At 41.5% G+C, this 21,457-nt stretch overlaps 1 protein-coding gene across 5 annotated transcripts in view; it reads left to right on the top strand.

The window, feature by feature from the left end:
- Positions 1-21,457, top strand: part of SLC2A9 (solute carrier family 2 member 9) — a 100,282-nt gene that overhangs the window by 3,383 nt on the left and 75,442 nt on the right. For 2 of the 5 annotated variants that reach the window (XM_072928007.1, XM_072928006.1), the window contains exons 2-4: positions 10,702-10,785; positions 15,118-15,203; positions 20,704-20,802. In XM_072928007.1, the coding sequence (XP_072784108.1) occupies positions 15,141-15,203; positions 20,704-20,802 (162 nt within the window). In that variant the 5' untranslated portion in view covers positions 10,702-10,785; positions 15,118-15,140. Of the gene's footprint in view, positions 1-10,082; positions 10,216-10,701; positions 10,786-15,117; positions 15,204-16,940; positions 17,160-20,703; positions 20,803-21,457 lie in introns of those variants that run through there. The other 3 variants (XM_072928008.1, XM_072928009.1, XM_030270747.4) reach the window with 3 other exon arrangements.

The raw sequence follows: 21,457 nt of genomic DNA, 5'->3' as shown, positions 1-21,457 counted from the left end.
TTCTATCAGTAGTTCAGATCATTTGGGAATTTGGATAGAAGAATTTGTGTCAGTAGTTCAGATCATTTCAGCTTAGAGACAGCAGTATATGAGGATAGGTTTAGATGGTTAGTGTCCAAATGCAGTTGGAATCTTCTCCATGTTTGCTTTCACCTAAAGCTTACCACAACAGAAGTAGTAAGATGTGAGTAAGATCTGAGAGTAAGACCTGAGAAGTAACATCACATGTAATCTGCTGTCTCTAAAATCTGTGGTCAGTCAGAGACCGACAAACAAGACACAAACAAGTCCTGATTAGGCCAGAGAGGGCTGTGGCTTCCATGTAGCGATGTGTACAGGCATGAATCAGAGCAAAGATGTGCATGGCCGTGTGGTGCAATCCAACCTCTGATCTGGGAGATTAACTTGTCCTTGATATATCCTACCCACAACAGATACTAGACCTTAATCAGCTGATGTAGGTCAGGACAGAGGTCACTAATGAATGCCATAGGGCCTGGTATGGCACACAGTCTTTGGCTGTTATATCTGTTGTGGATTTTCAGGTAAAGAATCAGCATACGGTTATGTCCCCATAAAGAGACCAGGAACAGCATAATATGGATTTATTCCAGCAGGAATTAAATTACTTACACACAGAGAAAGGAGCTGAAGAGTTAAAGCTATGGTTTCAAACAAAATTGAAGTTGTGATAATTGCAAACAGCAGGGTATTGGGGCAGTGCTTTGCACCTGGAGGGAAAAAAAAATATTCATCAAAATGATCAAGGCTGGGGGTAGCTGTGCAGCAGTACTGAGCCTCAGATAACACCATATTATGATCTTACAGACATAGGAGGAATGGCAAGATGGGGACAGCAGCTTAGGGTGTTTCATGAATGAATTTCATGCTTTAACTAAACCATTTGAGGGGTAGACAGGAAATTATAGTAACAGAAGAACAGGAGAATGAATGGAGAAAATAATTAAAAATTTCCAAATTTCTGTTTCAAGAGAAATGCAAAATCTCTTATACCTGAAGAATATAGCATTTATCATACTTTGCTGCCTTGAGGACTGTTGAGAACATATCAAACTACAACTGACACCAGGATTTAACCATTTCAAACAGTTAGATATATAAAGAGCATATATGTTTGTAGGGTATGAGCTTATGTGTCCACCCAATGCAGCTTTGGTGGCAGGTCCTGCAGAGAGAAAAGTTACTATGGTACATCATCATTTCCTTCCTTTGAGACAGTAATTCAGACAGGAGTAAGAGAGACTACATTAAATGCAGCACCTCAGCACACCAGCTGTTTCTCACAGGCTAGATAGAAGCTGCAAGCTCTTTTGCAACAGCAATTACACAAGTCAGTTTTTTAGTGCTTCTGCTTCCCTGGGTTATGTTTTTTGCAGTCTAATGAAACAATAGTCAAGTTTCCAGCTGTTAGTTAACTGTATGTGAATTGTTTTTTTGAAGAAGGGGAAATATCAAACAGAGTCTGTAATAACTATGGAAACACCATCATGAACTTCCCTCTTCTGTGGTGATTTTTCTCCCAATGTCTGTTAAAATCTTGAGTACAGAGTTGGAAAAACTGAATGCTGTGGCATTATTATCATGTTTGCTTGCAGATTATTAGCTTACTCTCATGCAGCTGATAAAACAGTAATGGTTCTATTTAAATGTCATACTGTTTGCTGATAATCAGTTATTAAAATACAGGGTGGATATTTGCTCTCACTACTTCTGCAGAACACCGTATTATGCCTATTAAACTGTTTCATCTGGCACTTGAATGCCACTCAAGATTCTTTCAGGGACAGGATTAATCATGTTGTCTGCATCTCACTAATTGATACATGACGTATTATGGAACATCAACAAACTGGTTTAGAATGAACCGTCTATGGAGCAGATCTCACAGTTGCATTTCAGACAGTTTTATGTCCACAGTTCAGCTGTCAGGAGGGTGAGGAGAAGAAGAAGAGCAAATGTGCATAAGAGAAGGATTTTCCTATACCTATTGCTAAAAGCTCTCAACAGTTCCTATAAGACACGTCTGTTTCTGCTGCTTCAGTTTTCTGCCTGGCTGATCTCTTGTTTTTGACCAGACTTAGTCTCACTAATTGAGAACCCATTCTATTTTATACAAAAAATGAAAGGAAAAAGGTTAATGAGTTTGCCTATTTGCCTTGTGCCCCTCCATAGTGAGATTTGTGAGTCATGGTATTGCAGCACTTTGAGGGGCTCCAGGGCACACTCAACACTCACAGCGTGCACAAACCTTTGCTATGCTATGTCAGTGAACAAAAACCACTCTGAAAGCCTGACATGCACACTGTCCTCTTGGAGAGGGGCTGGGCAGGGGGAAAGAGGAAGCAGGCATGCCAGACACTGGTGGTATGTAACACCCTGATGGGTTGTATGCCTCAGCCACAAAACCATGCAAGTACAATAATCTCTATATTTTTGCTTAACTACAATATTTCTTTTTCCAGGACTTTAGGAATAGATGGTCAGAAACCTGTGCCCCTCCCCTCTAAAGGCACTACAAACCTGTTGTATCACATCTGAAGAAGAAAGAGGATAAGGAGTCATCTAATAAGATAGGAGTGAAGGGGCGAGAATTTAATTAAACCTTTTCTGAAAAGGAAATAAACAACTGAGCAAGGAATTTTTTTTCAGGAATCTTGAGAGGATGAAAAATATGGAGAAAAAAAATATTGTCCCAAAGGCAAACTAATAAGTCAAAGTAGTCTGATAGAAGTCCAGTCTTCAAGGTGTGATTGACCACCTCTGCCCTTTATTTCTTTTTCTCAGCCTCTTGCTCTAAGAGACCATTTACATTGAGGACTCTAGACTGCCTCTGTAGGCTGCAGTGCTCCATTTTGTTGATAATTCTTCTTTGCTTCTGATGCCCTGCTTTTCCCTGTCCTGGAGCATCAGGCTCCAGCTCAGGTTTGCCTGTGCTCTGAGTGATCTCTTGCACCAGTTCCTGGCACTACTGCAGTAGCTCAGAAAAAGAAGTGAAGAATTTTGCCAAAACAGATATTTCCTGTCCATAGCAATTCCTTTTGAAAATAAACACACCACAACACTCCTGGCAGAGGAGAAAACTAAGGCTGAGGTTGCCTGTTACAGCATTAGATGAAGGGAGATTCCTTGGGCACATAGGGGAGATTATGGTGTGACCACAGTGGTGTTTTTGAATTCTAGTAAACCAAGATATGTTCTGGTTTATGAGGCAAAGTAGTCTTGAGCCAAAGATGTCTTGTAAAGTTTAGGAAAGTGAGAACTATTTTAGTGACTAATATAAATACAGCCTGTGAGATATAATTGCTTAATGTAGCACAATAGGAGTGTGCCCAGGGAACCGATAATGCAGCAACGTGCAGGTAAACCTGCACAACTTCACTTAGGAAGGGTATGGCTGATAAATCTCACAACACAAGAATTAGGGAAATTCCAGATAAGTAATCAGAAAAGAAGCTAAAATTGACAATTTGATGTATGAACCCTGTCAAACTCATTGTCACAAGAAGCTTGCACCAACAATATAAGTAAATTGGGCAAGTGACACAGAAGATTGGAAAGTGGATCCAAATATGTACTCTAATTTAGGAAGTTATTAAGAAACCTATTACCAGAATCTGCACACATAAACTTTCTTTGTTTCTCATTGCTTGAATAGTCAGTCCCAGCCAGGGCTGGACCAAAGACGGGACTAGCAAATTTTGCAGAAGTGAGATTTTTTGTGTAATTGTCTATACCTTGCAAAGGCTCTGCAAGGAAGGGACAGCTTGGGGAAAAGGACACATCTCCCTTCTAAGTTAGCATGCTTAGTCCAACACCCATAATTTCTGTCCTCTGTATCTGCTGTGAGAGTAAAAGCCCATTATAGGATCTACTCCTGGCTACAGTCTTTAACACCATCAGCCTAAAAACTCCTTTATTAAGATTAATTTTATTGTTTTTTTTTGTTTTTTCTGTCTCAGAGAGCTCAACTGTCAGCTTTCTGAGACTATTCACAATGGTTTCAGGATCTTTCCAAAAATAGCTACACGTGAATCCATTTCTGTGTATTTATTAAGGCTTTTTCTACATTAATATGCATGTAAAGCAATAAATTTTATCTGCCAGCTAATCCACAAAGTGACTTTCTACAGCTCTTTGCAATCAGCCTTAGATCTGAGTGTCTCTAGTATACCTTTATGTGAACTTTCTCCTCAAATTTGCCCTCCTTTTTGAAATAAATGGTAGGTTAAGCAATCTGATTCTCAGCCATATTATTGTGTGCTGTTCCTTCATTTAATGGAATTAATTTGATACAGAACCAGCTCAATTCAGTAGTATGACAAAGATCCAGTTTAACAAGGTGCTTTAGCACTTGCATAACTTGTTTGTGTACTTAGATAGCCTTAACTCGCATCCTATCCTAGTCTGGAACAGTGAATGACCTTCCAAGTAACAAAGTCACAGGAAGTATTTAAAGACCTGATTTTCATTACAACCATAAATGGGAGATAAAGGGACCTATAAACAAAACTTTGCTGTGCAGCCACCAGTATTTTCAATAATGGCTTGTGGAATAAGATGACTACTTTGAGTATTCCTTTCAACGGCTTAGTGTGTGATACCTATAGATTCCTATTTCTGTTCTCAGGTTAATGTTTCATTAATCGACAACATAAGTCTTAACATGATAGTAGTGCCCCTTGAACCAGCAGCAAAGTGGAATGCAATAACATAATGTTGTTACAGGATTTTTTTGCCATACATGGCATGAGTCATGCACTTGGACATAATTCAGTCACTATCACAGCCTGTGTATATAATTGACAATAAAACTAGGAACAATGTCACTGTTAGTGACTTCCCTTATGTCAGTGTTCTTGCTTTCACACCCTAGTTTACACCATGAAATTACAGTAGCTTGTTCAATTTTCAAACCTTTAATAGCAAGAGTGGGCAGAGGTCAACTGTGACTGAACTTTAATGGCAGTACTTAAGACTGAAGAGACCAAAAGGTTGCTACAGTGGAAAATGCTTGAGTACAAGGGAAACTGAAAAGCTGGAATACAGAAGCTGTCAGTAGCAACACAAACAGAGGATACTGAGCCATTGGATGTCATATGAATTTATAACTTGAGAATTTTGTGTTGCCTAAGAAGCTGTGCATACATCTATATGGATACTTGTGCAGTTCCAGAGTAGGCTATCACAGAATTATAGAATCATTTTTTTGGAAAAGACCTAAGAGTGATAAGATCCCTCCTGAGCCTCCTTTTCTCCAGACTAAACAACCCCTGTTCCCTCAGCTGCGCCTCATAAGAGGAGCCCCTGCCCCTTCATCAGCTTCTTTGCCTTTCTCTGAACTTGCTCCAGCACCTCAGTGTTCTTCCTGAACTGAGGGGCATTATCCCTGCTCTAGACCTACTCTTTCTCTTCATAGGAAGGTCTGGACACATAATAATGGCTTTCTGTCCATGTCCTTTTATTTCATAAAACGAGATAAAGGGTATCTTATTCATTCAAAATTACAGTGGCATTAATTACATTTCTAGCACCTTCCTAGGATATGCTGTTCTGCTTACATAATTACTTGTATGAATGATTATACTACCAAAAGAATTAGTTGGTTAAAAAGTATTAGTTACCATCCAAAGCAAAGATTGACAATGGAGTATACTGCAGAAAAAATATTTTACAATTCAACTGCAACTGAAGAAAAGATGATCTTTTATGGAGAATTCCTTTTACTATCACTAGTGCTCACCAGCTGAGAGACTCCTGCTTTAGACAAATAAAGATACTGGACTTCAAGGTTCAAATGACAGGCTTTCAGAGCAGAAAAACATGGAACAGAAACACTGCCCAAAGCAATTTTTTTTTTTTTGTCAAAGAGGAAACACACCTTAGATCTATTATGAATTTATTGTTAACTGTGAGCCTGTTTCTATAATTGAGATTTTAAGAGTCTCTATTAGTCCAGATCTACTTATTACAGAGAAAGGAGAACAGTGACTCAGCAATGTTACCCCACATGCTCAGATCCTGCTCCTGTCCCTAGCATTACACTCATCCATTCCCTGCTCCTCCCAAGATTGATGGTTTCATCCTGGTGGAGGGTGGGTTATGACAACTCATCTGCACCTCCAAGTCCTTTTTTTTTTGTTTGTTTGTTTTTTTTTTGCCTGCAACTCCACAGCTTCTGAATTTATTATATAATTGTGTCTTTTATGCATATCTGATACAATTTGTTTAGCAATTCCTTTGACTTGCAGCCACCTGGTAGCAGTGATCAGGCTCGGGCAGAAGCCCAGGCTGCCCTGGTGCTGAGGCAGGCCTGGGGTTCAGGTGGGAACTGAAGTCACCAAGTCAGGGCAGGTACCGCCCTGTCACCACCAGGCAAGTCCGCAGTGCCAAGGCAGGTGTGAGACAGTCAGGCCCACTGGCAGGGTGAAGTTCAGTTTTACCTGGACTGAGGACAGGGCTGCCAGCGTCCCTTGGTGCTCTCCTGAGGGAGGTGCGGGCAGTCCCCTCACAGCTGGCTGCCATGAGCTGCTGAAAATGGTAATAACTAACAGACTTTGATCCCAAGAGCTTTTGAAATGCAAAGCAGGCACTTAGCCACCAGCCTTTCCAGTGTTTCATAAGCCTTGGCACTGTAAGGGAGTTTTGCATCTTTACGTTCATGTAGTTGAAACTTACTGAGTGTGACAAAGCATTTTTTGTACCATTTTTTTAAACTACAACAAAAGACACTTAAATGCCTCTGGAAATCACAGCTAAAGCTTGAGTGAGGAGGGAGGACCTACCTTACTAGCTATTTATTTCATTCCCCAGTTCCTCAAAGTGGGAGAAAGACACGTATGTCCAAAACATGCAGAATTTTGCCATATTTACATATCAAGATTTAATTACACAAATTAAGGTAGTGATACATTGAAACCTATGTTTAGAGGAGAATACTTGAATATCTCTTAACCTTCAAGAGAATAAATGGTGAACCACTGCTTGCCAGGCTTTATGAATCTGAGAATGGGAGAATACTGTGTTACACAAATATCTCTGATTATTTTTAGTCCCTAGACGAAGAAAAATGAAACTTCAAATCTAAAACTACAGCTAGACAAACTAAAGGTTTTGACTTAGCTTGAAGCAAAGCTGGGATTGGGGTTATTTAAAATAGGTGGACAGGTTGGATAGGGAAAATTTGGCAAGTTTATTTTCCTAGCTTGATTTCCAGGACTGACTTTCATAAGAAAGTAACATGAGTATATATTTCTACCCTAGGCTTGCTCTGCATCCTTTTTAGGCACATTCAGCCTTGAGAGGAATGTGTGTACTTCAGGCTCAAGCAGTGCTTGCTGCTCTCAGGGGACTGGAGCCTTGCAACCCAAGATTTGAGCAAGCACGTGACTGGCTGAGGTTGCAATGCATGCAAACGCATTTTGATTCTTCCCTCTCCACAGAGATCAAGAGTGATGTCTAAGGCTAGAAGAAGTCATTATATCAATGAGGATCATCCTTGAGTCAGAACAGAGAGCTTGGTCTGTAGGGTCAGCAATTCAAGTGATCTTTCAAAAAGATCACCAGTTCTCTGAAGATTTCGAGAAGTAGTAAACAATTCTTGAGTGTAATAGCACTGTTCAAATGTATTGGTCTCAGAAATTTTGAAATATTCTTTGATGTTTAACCAAAAGGAACTGAGATACTGGGTACTCTGCCTTCAGAATTGAGTCCAAATTTCCCATCCTAGGAGGGCTTCATTTTGTGGCATTTTCTTTCTTTATAACACATATTACTTTCAAAGTGTTTCCTTTCCAGCTCACATGAACTTGTACATAGCAGCAGCTCTGGTCTTAACTTAGGGCATGACCTCACAACATAAAAGCCTTCACTTGTCAATATTTAATTCAACATTTACTAGATGGTACATAGATGTTAGGCTGATTTCACTGGTAATAACTTTGCAAAGATTTAACTAGCTTTACTCTACATGAAGGATAATGTTGGAAATAACCCTAACATAATAAAAAAACATTAAACTCATGGCTCATAAGATTTTTCCTAAATGATGACACACCAGACTTGCATGTGTACATAAGAAAAAATGGTTAAAACAACACTAATGGCCAACACAGAAAGAGTAATTATTAACCAGTTTTTCTTGCAAAACAGCTGGTAAATACACTGCTGTAGCTTATCCTATGAACTGTCATATAAAAACAACAAAAAACTATTTTAAAATATTCAATATTCTTGTTCTGTTTCCCCCTGATCTGTTTGATCTCCTTGTACAGAGGCATAAGGATTTGGAATTTTGAGATTTTTAAGATGAAAGGACTACTAAATAAAAATTGTCAGTGTCCTGGCTCTTCTCTCAAACCTCTGGTTTTAGCAGTGCAGGAAGCAGTGCATTTCATCAACAACATGCTGCCATAAGAAGACACCAAATTCCAGGTTTTTGTTTGACAAAGTGAGAAGCTAGATATTCTCTTTCACTAGCAAACTATTTATGGATATGGTTAATTTTCATATGGAATTAGCTTAAAACTAAACTTTATGCTACTCCTTTGCTCGATCAGAACATTTTTGTAGACCCAAAAATCATAGCATCAGTTTGAGCCTGCATTTCCAAATAGACCTATCCATCTTTATGTGTGAATGACCACTCATACACATAGTTACAGATACTTTATATCCTCTGGTTATCACATTTTCTCCAGCATTTGTGTTTCCAACTTCCTAATAATGAAAAAAAAGCATCACGAACATTAACATTTTCACAGTTTGAATTGTCACTTTGTAAGCTTTTAACATAGGCTTGCTTGTAATCCTCTAATTTTTCTGTTTTGTTTATGATTTCTTTTTTGTGTGGTATCTAACATAGAAGTTCATGATTTGGTTATCCTATTTCTTGGTCATGTCTGTGCAAGTTGCCCTTGAGATGGTTTCTTTGTATTCTTGCTCAAGATGAAACAGGGCAAACTAATAAAACTGAACCTATAGTTGAGGAAAACTTGGATCAATGAGGTAGTTTGTTTAGTTTGAAAGGATTAGTTTTATCATAGAACGAGCTTCAATGATCGTTGAATTAATGTTCTTTGAACATGCATGTGTATCCAAAGCGTACACAACTATGTAAAACTTGTCTTATAATGTAGCAGTCCCAGCTTTATAGCCCTCCTTGCTTATTTTCCTGTCTTTATGCTAATCGTGGGACATGCTGAGCAACAAGTCCTTTCTAGTAGTGACAGATGCTACTAGGAAGTAGAGCATCTTGGTTTTAGTTTTCATAACCTAATCACCTTGGATTAATTTTAAAGTTGTAACAATTTCCGTTAAAATATAGATTATTTGAAATCAAAATTAAATGTGTACAAGTCTGGAAGGCATCATCTCTCACTTGTAGCTGAGATATAAGATTTGTTTGAAATTCACGTGTCTGCCCCCTCATTCTTACTCCAGAGAATGCATCTCCTATTTTCTTTTAGCCACCATCTTACATGGAGCTAAAGTACAAGACTGTATTTCCTGCTAATTGTAAGATATTGGATTCCAAGTCTAAAGACATTTTTACATAAAAAAATGCTAGGGGATCTTAAAGAGAATTTCTTTCCTTTTGCTCAAAAGTGTTTTTTTCATTTATTAACATCCTGCAACTGGAGAAGGATTCCTATGTTAAGATGAAAATCTGATGCTAATATCTTTTGAGAACCTCAGCAAGGTTTATGTAACAGGGCCAGAGTTGATCTGTAGGAGCTGCCAGAACAATTACAACTTGAAATACAAACCAAATACCACGTGCTCAATAATCCCACTTTCCCCAAATGAACAAGGTTACTTCAAATCACAGCCAGAGTTTACAGTTTCAGCCAACTCACCTCTGGACAGCTGCTCCTCTACCTAACATATCTTGGATACCTTAACATCTGCATATTTAGGAATAATCCAACTAAATTACCTTAGAAAAATGCTGTTGAGACTGATTTAACATACCTTGAATTTTTCAAGAGAGCAATACCTGTAGGAGTAGAGAAAAGCCAAAGCAGATAGCACCTTTTTACAATGGATGTTCTTATCTCTCTTAGCTTTGGGATGTAAGGAATTTATAACAAAGTCAAAACTGCTACACCCTTGTCCCGATCCATATTTTGTTCAATTTTTAAACTACTGCTGATATGGAGCACCTGTCTATGGCACAAAGCCAGAACAGCAGACAAGGTAAATCTTTTTTGTTAACTACTGGGAGGTTAATTACTGTACAGTATGTTCTGTAATCTACTGTCCCAGCCTTCCATAGTCTTGCAAAAGGTGAATCCTCACAAGTACCACACACATGCTCAGCTACTGGCCACTGTTTAAAGCTATTTATAGCATGTAAGTGTAGTCGTAATCTGTAAAAGTATAAGAATGCAAGTCTTAGCCTTAGGCACTTGCATTTCAAATGTCTAATGTCTGGTTCAAATTCCGGAAGCAAAGCTTTTTCACGGTTTGTGGTATCTGAAACAAAGAATTCTTGTAGGGTGTCACAGCCATACAAGGCAGTTTGTTTTCTATTGGGCAAAAAAGAGACATTGCATGAATTCCAGCTGAAGCGTCATACTACTCTTTGTTTTTGCTGTTAATTATTTATTACTTCTGAAATGGTATAAAAGAGTTAAATCTAGCTTTACATTTAACTCAGTGACTTAGTTGTCCCTATTTTAGAGAAGTCAGCAGAGCAATTCTGAAGGGGGCTGCTTCTGAACTGCGCTGAACTTCACTGGAAGAGTAGAATACTGCAGATAAGTGGTGAGTAGCATCTAGAAGTTGGACTTGACACTTTGCAGCAAATTTGACAATGTTCTCAAGGGGTTGACTTGGGGAGGGAAGAATAGACTTATCTTGGTATAAACCAAAGTTTTGAACTTTATAAACAAATAATTTCCTGTGCTAGCCAAATACTCAGCTTCTATGTAACTAGTCATTAACTCTGAAATCTGTTTTTCTATCCTAGTGTAGCACATTTCTATGGAAAATAGCTTTCATTTTCACCAGGATTTTTAGAAGAAAATCCTCCAAAACCCAACAAAAACCCACAATAGAACATTTCACTTTGAGATGGAAATTCAATCTTTCCACTTCTCAGTATCAGAGATCAGATTGTGACTTTTATGAAGTATTGAAATGCAAACATATGAATTCATTTTGCAAAGGTACTTTAGGATAGATACTACAGGCACAGGAAGAAAAGACAGATGCGTTTTTTGTCCTTATATTAACTAATTACTTACAAGACAAGCATTTCTGTGAACTGGAGTGTCTACAGTATTTGAGAATAACTTTTTCTAAGTAGTTCAGGACCATAGGAATATTCTGTGTCTAATTAAAGTCATACCCTATCTGATTCCATCAATGGCATTTTAATATTGGGACTGCTAGATATTTTTCATAAACAGTATAGGAAACACTGACTTGTACAATCTCACTAGAGTCAGAATAGACCTAGATTAACAAAACCACTTGAGAAGAAAATAGTCCCTTCAGTTTTTAATGGAGTTCCATTGTACCTGTTTTAACCAGATAGTTATGTCACTTACCAGAATCTAATACACAAACTGTTACTGCTTTCGGGACACAGACACTCAGAATGTGTTCTTCACATTGGATGCTCTAATTAATAAATCTTTTAATCAATTGATGGTGGATTTCTTCTATGTGAGTGTGTATGTGTGCTTTATAGTACCAGGGAGAGGAGCACATTAATTGCAGTACACACCATAAACTAGGGTCAGAGGCATCTGTTCTGAAGCACAGGCAAGTCCTCAGCTTGCATGTCCTACACTGTAAGAACAGATCCATTCTTGAAAGGCAAAAGCACTCAACCATAGAAAACTTCTGCTATAGCTGATTAGAAAAAAGATAGCAGCACACAAGTTGTGGAATAAGAGTGAGATGCAAAACTTTTCTCCTCCATGCTCTTTTGCCAGACTTTTAGAGAAAAAAAAAAAAAAAAAAAAAAAAAAAAAAAAAAAAAAGAAGAAAGAAGAAAAGTATTTTAAAACATGGACTTATTTCCAGTACAAAGCATAGCAAACCAAAGTAATTAAGTTGGGCAATTTTGCCTCCCAAAGGCAGAAATTATTAGATGTCAATCTATCATGGGCAATAACACTTACTGAGTCTGTTTGAGTTATTTTTACACCAGTGTTTTCCAAAGCTTTGTCATTCACACCTTTCTGTTTTTTTGTCTCTCTTGGTGCTTCCTTTTTATGCTTTTAAAAGAAAGCAAATTATTCTGTGCTACAATTGAGAGAGATGTGTCCTGAGGGGTAAAAAGCCCTTTACAGCCCTGAGAGGTCATACTAGTTTATAATTACAGGTGAATCTTGTCAGCTGGAGACTGCTCTTCCATATTTCTCCTGCCCATAGTCGTGCAGTGTTGACACAGACATTCTTTTTCTATGGAGATAGTAAAATTTGTACCTGGGAGACAGACAGGGAAGCTTTGCATGCCCATCGTGAGGAATTTGTGACAGGAGAATCTTTTATATCACAGATAAACTGAAGCTGGTTTGTGTTTTGCTTTGGGTGGAGTGACTGGAGCCTTGGTGTTAGTCCATGCTCATCGGATGAAGATGGGAAATGAGCCCTCAAAGGCCACTGAGCCTTGTGCTCAGACTGGACAACAATAATTGATCCAGTCCAGGTTTTATGCACTTCTTAGTCTGGCTTGGTCTTGTTGGTTTTTTTTACCATCTGTGTCCTTTAACTCAGCTCTTCTGAGGTGGTCATCTCCTTGGTGATTTCATTATCTAACTTAGCAAATATGGCTGTTTAGAATATTAGTTCACCTGAACTGCTCCCTTTGCATATTTGCTTTTTCTGAACAGCTTTCCAACAGCTTTTCTTCTTCCTGACTAGCAGCCAGCAAGTGAAAGTTGAATGTTCAATAGAAGTTCAAAATTAAACCTGGATTACAGTAGGTTTATTCATACCTCTCCCAAGTCAGTTTGCTGTGCCAGTCATAATGTTCCTTTTTTTGTGATCTGCTGAGCCTTCCTTGCCAAAGCTAACAATTTATAGGACTCAGTTGGATTCCATGTCCTACCAGTGAACTCAACACATACATCACCAAATAAATTGTTGGATAAATAGATAAGCAAACTGTAGCTGAAATGGAAGATGCCTTGGGCCTGACATAAATGAGCCTTTCCTGGTTTGTGAGCCACCTCCTGACTAACTGTACAAGCTATGGAACAGAAAAATCTAATCTGCTGTGACAAAGAAAAAATATTGAATGATTATCTTTGGATCAACAACTTTAACAACTTTACCTGGTACTAGCAATATGAACTTCAGAGGGAAGGAATATTTTTCCACATTATGGACTAAAATTTTTCAGTGAGTGATTGACAGCAGCATCAGAGCAAATATGAGCATTTCATTCGCCTGAGTGGATCATCACTTCCTTAGATTTTGTTAGACTCTGCAATCTGAAGATCAGGTTTTTGCTTGCTGCAATCATGTCTCTTTTCCCTGCACACAGGTCAATAAGATGCAAAAATAACATAGATAAATCCATGCAGGATTTCAGTGACCTCTATCCCCTCCATCCCCAGTCCAGATTTCTTATTTTTTGCATCAACTAGAGTGTTCTGGATATGGTAACATTCCTTTTGCTACTGTCATGTTGATATCTTAAAAAAGGAAAAGATGTTTACCTGAAATATAGGACGGATAGCTCAATCTTAACACTTACACTGATGGTGCATTGCTAGCAATTAAACTTTCCAGATACAACAAAGAAAGCTTAAAATGTTTTAAAGATGTTCTGAAAAATATTCAGCCACATAAAAATAAGTTCAGTGAGGGAAGGTGAACACAAGTTACCCTGCTACTGGCTTAGCTGTGAGGTTATGTCTCCTTAGAAGATTAGAAGATTGTTTCTGACTTTGTTGTTTCTGTTTCAGTGCTATGACCCATATACTCTTTATCTTCTCAGCTCTTAAATTCCAGTTTGATGATGCTTTGTTTGTGCTCTCTCAGAACCTTCATTTATTTAATTATCTACCTTATCCATATATGAAATCTCTGTGGGATGTGGAAGCTTCAGTGAATAGGTCATTACATTATTTTTCATGTACTGGTTAAATGTGGCATGGGACGGGAGAACTGTTTGATGAGACTAAGGCTCTCTCCTATAAAGTGTAATACATTTCCATGAAAGCCCTTTTTGAGGAACAATTTAGCAGAAATTGACTAAGGCCCCTTGAAGCAGAGGAAAAGGAGGTTGTTTGCAGGTTGTTGGTATTAACTGCACTGGTAAGTAGAGAGGGAAGAAGGTAACTTTTCTAGCTTTAGTGCTTCTAGGATGTTGTTACCTCTGTGGTTTCTCTTACTTAAAAGCTCAGACTAATTTCTTGGAACCATCTGATATGTGGCCGCAGTACTGCCAATGTCTCATAGCAGTGGTTTCATTCTGAAAGCCTCTTGTAAGTGTGATGGCCTCAAAAATCCAGTGTGCTGCTTCACCAAACTGCCTGTTACTCCCCATGTCTCATGGTTTTGTAGACTCCTGTCTGGAAGACAACTTGTATTCAGGACTGGATCTATCATTACCATAATAGCCACAAAAGCCAAAATCTTGAAATGTATTATCATCTCAAGATGTTGAAGCAGAATAACAGAGTAATCCATGTTCCAAATTAACTGAACAAACCGGCAGACTGCTCAAGATCATACAATGAAGCACCATGTAATATCAGATTCTCTCTGAAACCAGTTTAGTTTCATCATAAATTAAGATTAAAATGCACTTTAACATTATTTAAGTACATATGGTGACATACAGGCAAGAATTTGCTTGACAGAACAGTAAATAAATGGGCTCCTCCTTTGCAAATGCACAATGACATAGCTAGTATAGGTCTAATAATCATTAGAATCACACCAACAATTAATCCAAGTGCCCTGGCTGCAACCCAGCCATAGTAATGTAGTTCAACCTGACTGACTAAATTTCTTTTGTAGTTGCAGTGAGTCTGATGTCCCTCTATTAGTAGTGACAGCAGGGCTACTGAAGAGCCTGTATGTGTTTTCCCTTCTGAACAGTAGCACAACTTTCCCTCTTTTCTTCCTCAGCTATTATTTCACAAGGTAACAGAATGGAGAACAAACAGCAAAGCAACAGCATAACGAAAGAAAATAATGCAGTAAAGAAAAAAGTGGTGAGTGAATTCATCAAATCTTCTGTCAAGGCATTTGTTTGCTATTTGGAGACTGAAGGCAGAAAATAATTATAAAATAATTATTTGGAATCTATATGAATACTTACTCTTTTTTTTTTTGAGTAGCATATATTTAGTTTCTGTAACTAACTAACAGTGGTTGGGAAGGGTACAAAATTGTAAGTGTGTTAACATGAGAAATTATGTACATATTAATCACATGTAGCCATGGTATTTGTATTTGAGTGTGGACTGAATTACTTGAACTGCTATTTAACATGAAACAAAACAAAACACAGGGGTCCAATTCATCTCAAATACACTCTGTATATTCCAGGGACTTGATTCTCCTAATTTGACTCTTTTTTTTTTTTTTTTTTTTTTGACTCTTACACCAATTCAAAGAGATGATAAATGTTGTCCAGATCTTCTATCAACATATACAAATTGTACACATTCATGAGTAGCATCTGGCTTTCTGTTCAAACACCAGGCATCTTGATCTGAGCCAATGACACCTCGAAGTTGCTGCATCATAAACTGTTTCCCAGTTGCAAAGCTCAATGGCATTACTTACTGTGTCTTTGAGAGCTCTAAGATAGTTCTGAGGTGTGTAACATATCAGAAGTGAAAACAGCTCAGATTTACACCAATATCAGTTACAGTCACTTGGGGACAATTCCCAGATGAACTTAATACTCATCATTGCCAACTAGAACGTGCCATTTCACTCTTAGCAGTTCAAAATTCCGTGCTTACAAGTAGGTACCTTCAAATATAATAGCTGAAAGCTTTTATCTTCCCCAGGTGGCCTGTCTAATCCCCATCCTTAACATAGCAGTAGTGTGGCGTGTCAGATACAAACCTCCTAAGGCTGTGGAAACATCCTTAACATCTTAATTGGCGACAAGTCTTGTGGTACCTTCACAAGGTAACACGGGAAATCTTCCTCACCTTAGTCTAGAGTCTTGCTCACAGAAAGGCTGCCCAGATCTCCAGTCGGGACCGCGGCAGGGACTCCTGCAAGCCGTGGTCCCCAAGCCCCACTGCCACTCGGTGGCGGAGCCGCGATGCACACCGAGGGGTGACATTCCCCTGCCCTACCTGCTTTGCTGGGTAAATCCCCGAGGGGGGACGGGGCCTGTCGGGCTCCCCCAGCACGGCGGCGGGCGGGCACCTTCTCCTAAGTTATGTGCGAGCACGCACAGGAGCGAGCTCGTGTTCCCCATGGCTCCAGTCCTGCCCGCAGCTCCGGGCATCGGCTCTGCCCCCTCCGAGAGCCGCGTCCTGCCGCGGCCGGGACAGGGGCAGGGGCAGGGGCAGGGGCAGGGGCAGGGGCAGGGGCAGGGGCAGGGGCAGGGGCAGGGACAGGGACAGGGGCAGGGACAGGGTTAGGGACAGGGGCAGGGGCAGGGGCAGGGACAGGGACAGGGTTAGGGGCAGGGACAGGGGCAGGGACAGGGGCAGGGACAGGAGCAGGGACAGGGGCAGGGACAGGGGCAGGGACAGGGGCAGGGGCGGGGCAGTGTTAGGGGCAGGGACAGGGGCAGGGACAGGGACAGGGGCAGGGGCAGGGGCAGGGACAGGGACAGGGGCAGGGGCAGGGGCAGGGGCAGGGGCAGGGGCAGGGGCAGGGGCAGGGGCAGGGGCAGGGACAGGGTTAGGGGCAGGGACAGGGACAGGGATAGGGGCAGGGGCAGGGACAGGGGCAGGGTTAGGGGCAGGGTTAGGCTTAGGGGCAGGGACAGGGCCGCCGGGGCCCAGGGCGCCCCCGAGACCCGGTGCGGCCCCCCGGCCGCCGCCGCCCCGCGGCCGCGCCCCGCGCTGCCCCGCGCTGCCCCCGGCGATGCGCGGCCGCTGCGCGCGTGCGGCGGCGGCATGGACGGAGCGGCGGAGCCCGAGGCGGACGCGCTGGTCCAGCGGGGAGCGGGGGGCGGCGGCCGCGCCCGCCGGGGCGTAAGTAGCGCGGGGCAGCTTTCCGTGCTGCGGGAATGCCCGCAGCCCTTACCGCGGAGCGGCAGCGAGCCCGCCGGTGCGGGCGGGGAGGCTCGGCCTGTGGTGCCCGCGCCTCGGGGAGGAATAACGGGAGAGGGGGTGATTCCGGTCCTCTCTGGCGTGGTGGGGACGGTGGCGCACGGAGGCTGCGGGAGCCGGAGTAACTGCCCGGGGCTTCCCCGAGAGCCAGGCGGAGCTCCGGTTGCACAGCCCTTCCCCGCTCGGGAAGTCGTTGGTGCCGGTACAGGGCAGAGCTAAAAACACCGCGGCCACCGAGCCGGGACCCGGAGGATGGGCGGGGGTCAGCGCGGGGCCGGTGGGTGCCAGGCCGGGGAAGTGCCGGACGGCGAGAGCCGAGCGAGGCGAGGGCGCTGCTGCTGTTTCCTCGCTGCTCCCCAGGACCATCCCTCTGGTTAAGCTTTCAGGGCAAGGGCAGAGCCGCGGAGAGAGGGACGGAGGTGTCCATGCACCGCCCGCAGCCCCGGGGCAGAGCTGCCGGAGGGCGCCGGGTCCGCGGCACCTGCCGGGAGCGCCTGGCCCGCACCGGCCCCGGGGCTCCCCGGCGTGGTGCTCCAGAGTCCAGCTTTCCTATGACCATTAGCATGATCTATTTAAAAACATTAAACTTCCTCATGCATGCATGCAATATTCGCCATTAACAATTGTTTAATTTTAGTCTGAGGAGGGGGCTATAGCTAACCGAAGTACAACACTCGAAACTGTGTTTTGAAAACTGAAGTGCAAACTGTCATGCAGTAAATGAAAAAAAAAAAAAAAAAATTGAGACTCATGGTAGCCAGCACAAATATTTCATTCTATACTGAACAAGGAGCGGAGTTGAGAAAAGCATTTGCAGACCACAGTGAGCTAGGATCTGTGACTAGACCAAAAATGTGGGCTTTCACATGTAAGCAGTCCTCGGGTATCTGCAGGTCTTTGCTGCGAACTGACACGCAGCTTTCCTGACTGAACACTTCTTGCTGTGCTGCTGGGGACACGTTCCTGCCCCTGGGCTGACAGTAGCGACGCATGAGCACACGCATGGCCGTGAAACCAAGGAACACCAATGAAGGAGGCATGGTTGCCTTCTTGGTTCCTGGCCATTTTAAAAGACACTGGGGGTTGTGTTTATCTTTCCTGTCCTTTTACTAGTGTTGCCACAGGGTAAATTTTTGTTTTGAGCAACAGTTTGATTTTTTTTTTTTCTTTTTTTTTTTTTTGCATTCTTGCTTCATTCTTGCTTTCGTCTTTATCTGGTGTTGCTGAAACCTGAGCAAATATTTAAAATTGTGAATGAGGAGACAGGCCATGGAGAAGTTGAACTTCATGTTCCAAGTTCCAAAACCTCTGAATTGAGTTTGTCTGAGGTTTTCTACAGCAGCCTGTATACTTAAAAATCCATGGTATTGAATAAGTTTCTAAACCCAGTTATCACAGTGTGAGATTTTCTATGCACTTCTGTGATTTGCCCTATCTTCCACTTAGCCTCACATGCGTATAATTTGCCTGTACTGAAATTTTTGTGCATTCATTGATTTTTTTAATAACCATTAGGCTATATGTTCCAAATAATTTTCTTGCAGTATTTTTCTGATGTATCTAATGTTTTTAGAGTTTAGAAATATTGCATCAAGATTACTGCATAACACTTGGGAACTCACACTTATTTCTTGTGAGCCCCTTGGGTGCAGCCACGTAGACCACAAGAAATATTTTCCCCAGCATCATTAATTCAGAGTAGTAGCAATTTCTTCTAAGTGCAGGAATGCTTGGGCATAGCAGAGAAATAATAAGCACCCAATCAGAAGTTAAATAAAGCCTTATGTCAAGTTTCTACATTTTGTTAACAAAGTAATGGTGCAAACTGTGTGTGTGTGTGGCAGGATCATTTTAAGATGCTGGCTTGTAATAATAAATTGTGTTTGGCTTATGTAATGATCTCAATGGGATATATAATGGGCTTTTCACCCCCTGCACACTTCCTCCTGGCCTGACCAAAAGCAGGCTGGTTAATGAACTGTGTAATCTCTTAAAAGGTTCCCACATCATGTGGAAGAAGTTAAAAACACTCAGCTGTCCTGCAGGGTTTATTTTGAACGCTCAGCGTTGGCAGCTACAAGCGTGGCAGACCCCACATGTGCTGGGTTGTACACTGTGCTCCCCACCCTGGCACCTGGGTGTCTCATCCCTTCTCCACAGCTCACAGAGTGACACAGGAGCGCCACACCAGTGTGGCACATGAGCTCTGGCACATGCCAATAGCCACGGTGTGCTCACCTGTGCTGCTGTGCCCACAAGGATGGTGGAGCTCGTTCCAGGCCACTGTCACTGCAGCTATGCCATGTGCCAGCTACACACACCTCCCTCATGCTCAGGACCTGCATTTGCCAAAGTGAACACACAGCTCTGTGCAGAATATATTCACTCATTAACCTGTTGTAGTGTGGTGAGTGATATAACTGAAGCTGAGTTTGTTAGGTCTGCTTAAGCAGCTCTTCCTCTTTTTGAAAGGATTGAGGTTTCTGTGAGTGGGGAGGCTGGGCATAAATAGCAGTGAACTCTGCCTGAAATTCTACATTCTTATCATAACTGCTTTTAAAATTGAAAAGATGTTAAAAATACATCAATTTTAACACATTCAGAGTTGTCTTTCATTATCTACACAATGACATTTGCAATTGACCAGCCACCTGAACAGTAACCTCAATGTCTCTTGGCTGAGAATGATCTCTTCTGCCACATTCTGCGATCCAGAAGGAGAAGTGAATGGCAGAAAGTAATACTGGGGAAGTTGAAAAGGAATACAAATGCAAAACCTCTCAAATCAAAGCAGTTCTAATGTTTATTCAACAGCTGATATGTAAGCAGAAATTGCAGATTTGGGCTAATAAAAGTATGAGGAGGATGAGAGAAGACCTGAGGAGGAAGAAGTACAGATGTGCCACTGGGAAAAAGGGCACAGGAGAGTGTGTGTGGCAGAAAATTACTGTTGGAAACTTGCATTCAGATTACAAAACCTAGTTTGTAGGCATAATTTTAATGTTTTTGGTCACAATTTTTTTAATCCCTTGGGGGAGCTGGGGCGTGTGCACACCATCTCATGAGTTTTCATCCAAGTCTGATCTACCCACAGACCTGTTGTGTCACATATATGCTATACCTTACTTCACTGTGTTAGCATTATACTGTCAACAGTTTCCTTTGCTGAGATTATGCTTCCCCAGCATTTTACTTTTTGGTGTGGGAGATGCTAGAAGGTTTGCACCAGAACTCTGTGAGGTTGAAAGGAGTTCAAATACTCACTTGTGCCTCCATAGATGTTAAGTGACATGCTGTCACTTCCAATATAATGTGACTGAGCAAGGGGAAGTGTTTCAGGCTATTATTCTGCAGCAAGGACATCTGCCTGTAGGAGCTATGCAAGATAGCTAAGGAGTGTTTACAACCTGAGGTACATTAATTTTGAGAGTATTAACAATGGCTGCATCTTTTCTTTGTTTTTCAGAATTGGTCTGGGAGTCTTATTGTAGCCTCCTTAACTGGTGCTTTTGGGTCGTCTTTTCTTTATGGTTACAATCTGTCGGTGGTGAATGCTCCCTCAGGGGTAAGTGACTGACTAAAGTGAAAATTAATATCAGTAGAGGGCAGCCTTGTCCAGCTATTGTCTCCTCAGCATCCTGCCTTTATACTCCTGATTACATAGTAGAAGGGGATTAAACCTCATATAGCAACGTTCCTTTGCCCAAAACTTTCTTTCTGCTTCCCATGAGGTTTTCACATAAATTCAGTAACTCTCAGAGAGCTAAATGCTGCTGTTGAGGTGAACGGGTGCACATGCTTTGCTTCTTATTCTCCCGGGTCCAGGCTAATCATGGATCTTCTTGCACAATTTTATGTGATAAAGTGTTTTTAATATCAGACTGGTGAGTATTCAGTAGCTGCACACATGTGTTCAGCAAAGTCTCTTCATGTCATTCAGTTCTAGAGGGTTGCACAACGTTTCATTCCCACAGTACTGATATTATAAATAATGCCTCTGGTTTCCTCTTAAATGCCTCTCGTTTCCTCTTAATGGGCCTCCTCTTCTGTGTTTTGTCATGATGTCTTGTTTGGTTCTGAATTCTAAACTTCTTCATATATTGGCTGCAACATGTGGGATAGATTTAATGAATAGAGCACTGCAAAATCAATATACAACATTTGTGGCAATTTCATTAAAATATCAGTTATTACAAATGGAAATCTGAATATTTTGTTTT

The sequence above is a fragment of the Taeniopygia guttata genome, chromosome 4 (genome assembly GCF_048771995.1).
Source record: "Taeniopygia guttata chromosome 4, bTaeGut7.mat, whole genome shotgun sequence".
Classification (NCBI taxonomy): domain Eukaryota; kingdom Metazoa; phylum Chordata; class Aves; order Passeriformes; family Estrildidae; genus Taeniopygia; species Taeniopygia guttata.
This window is presented reverse-complemented; position numbering and strand designations above follow the sequence as displayed.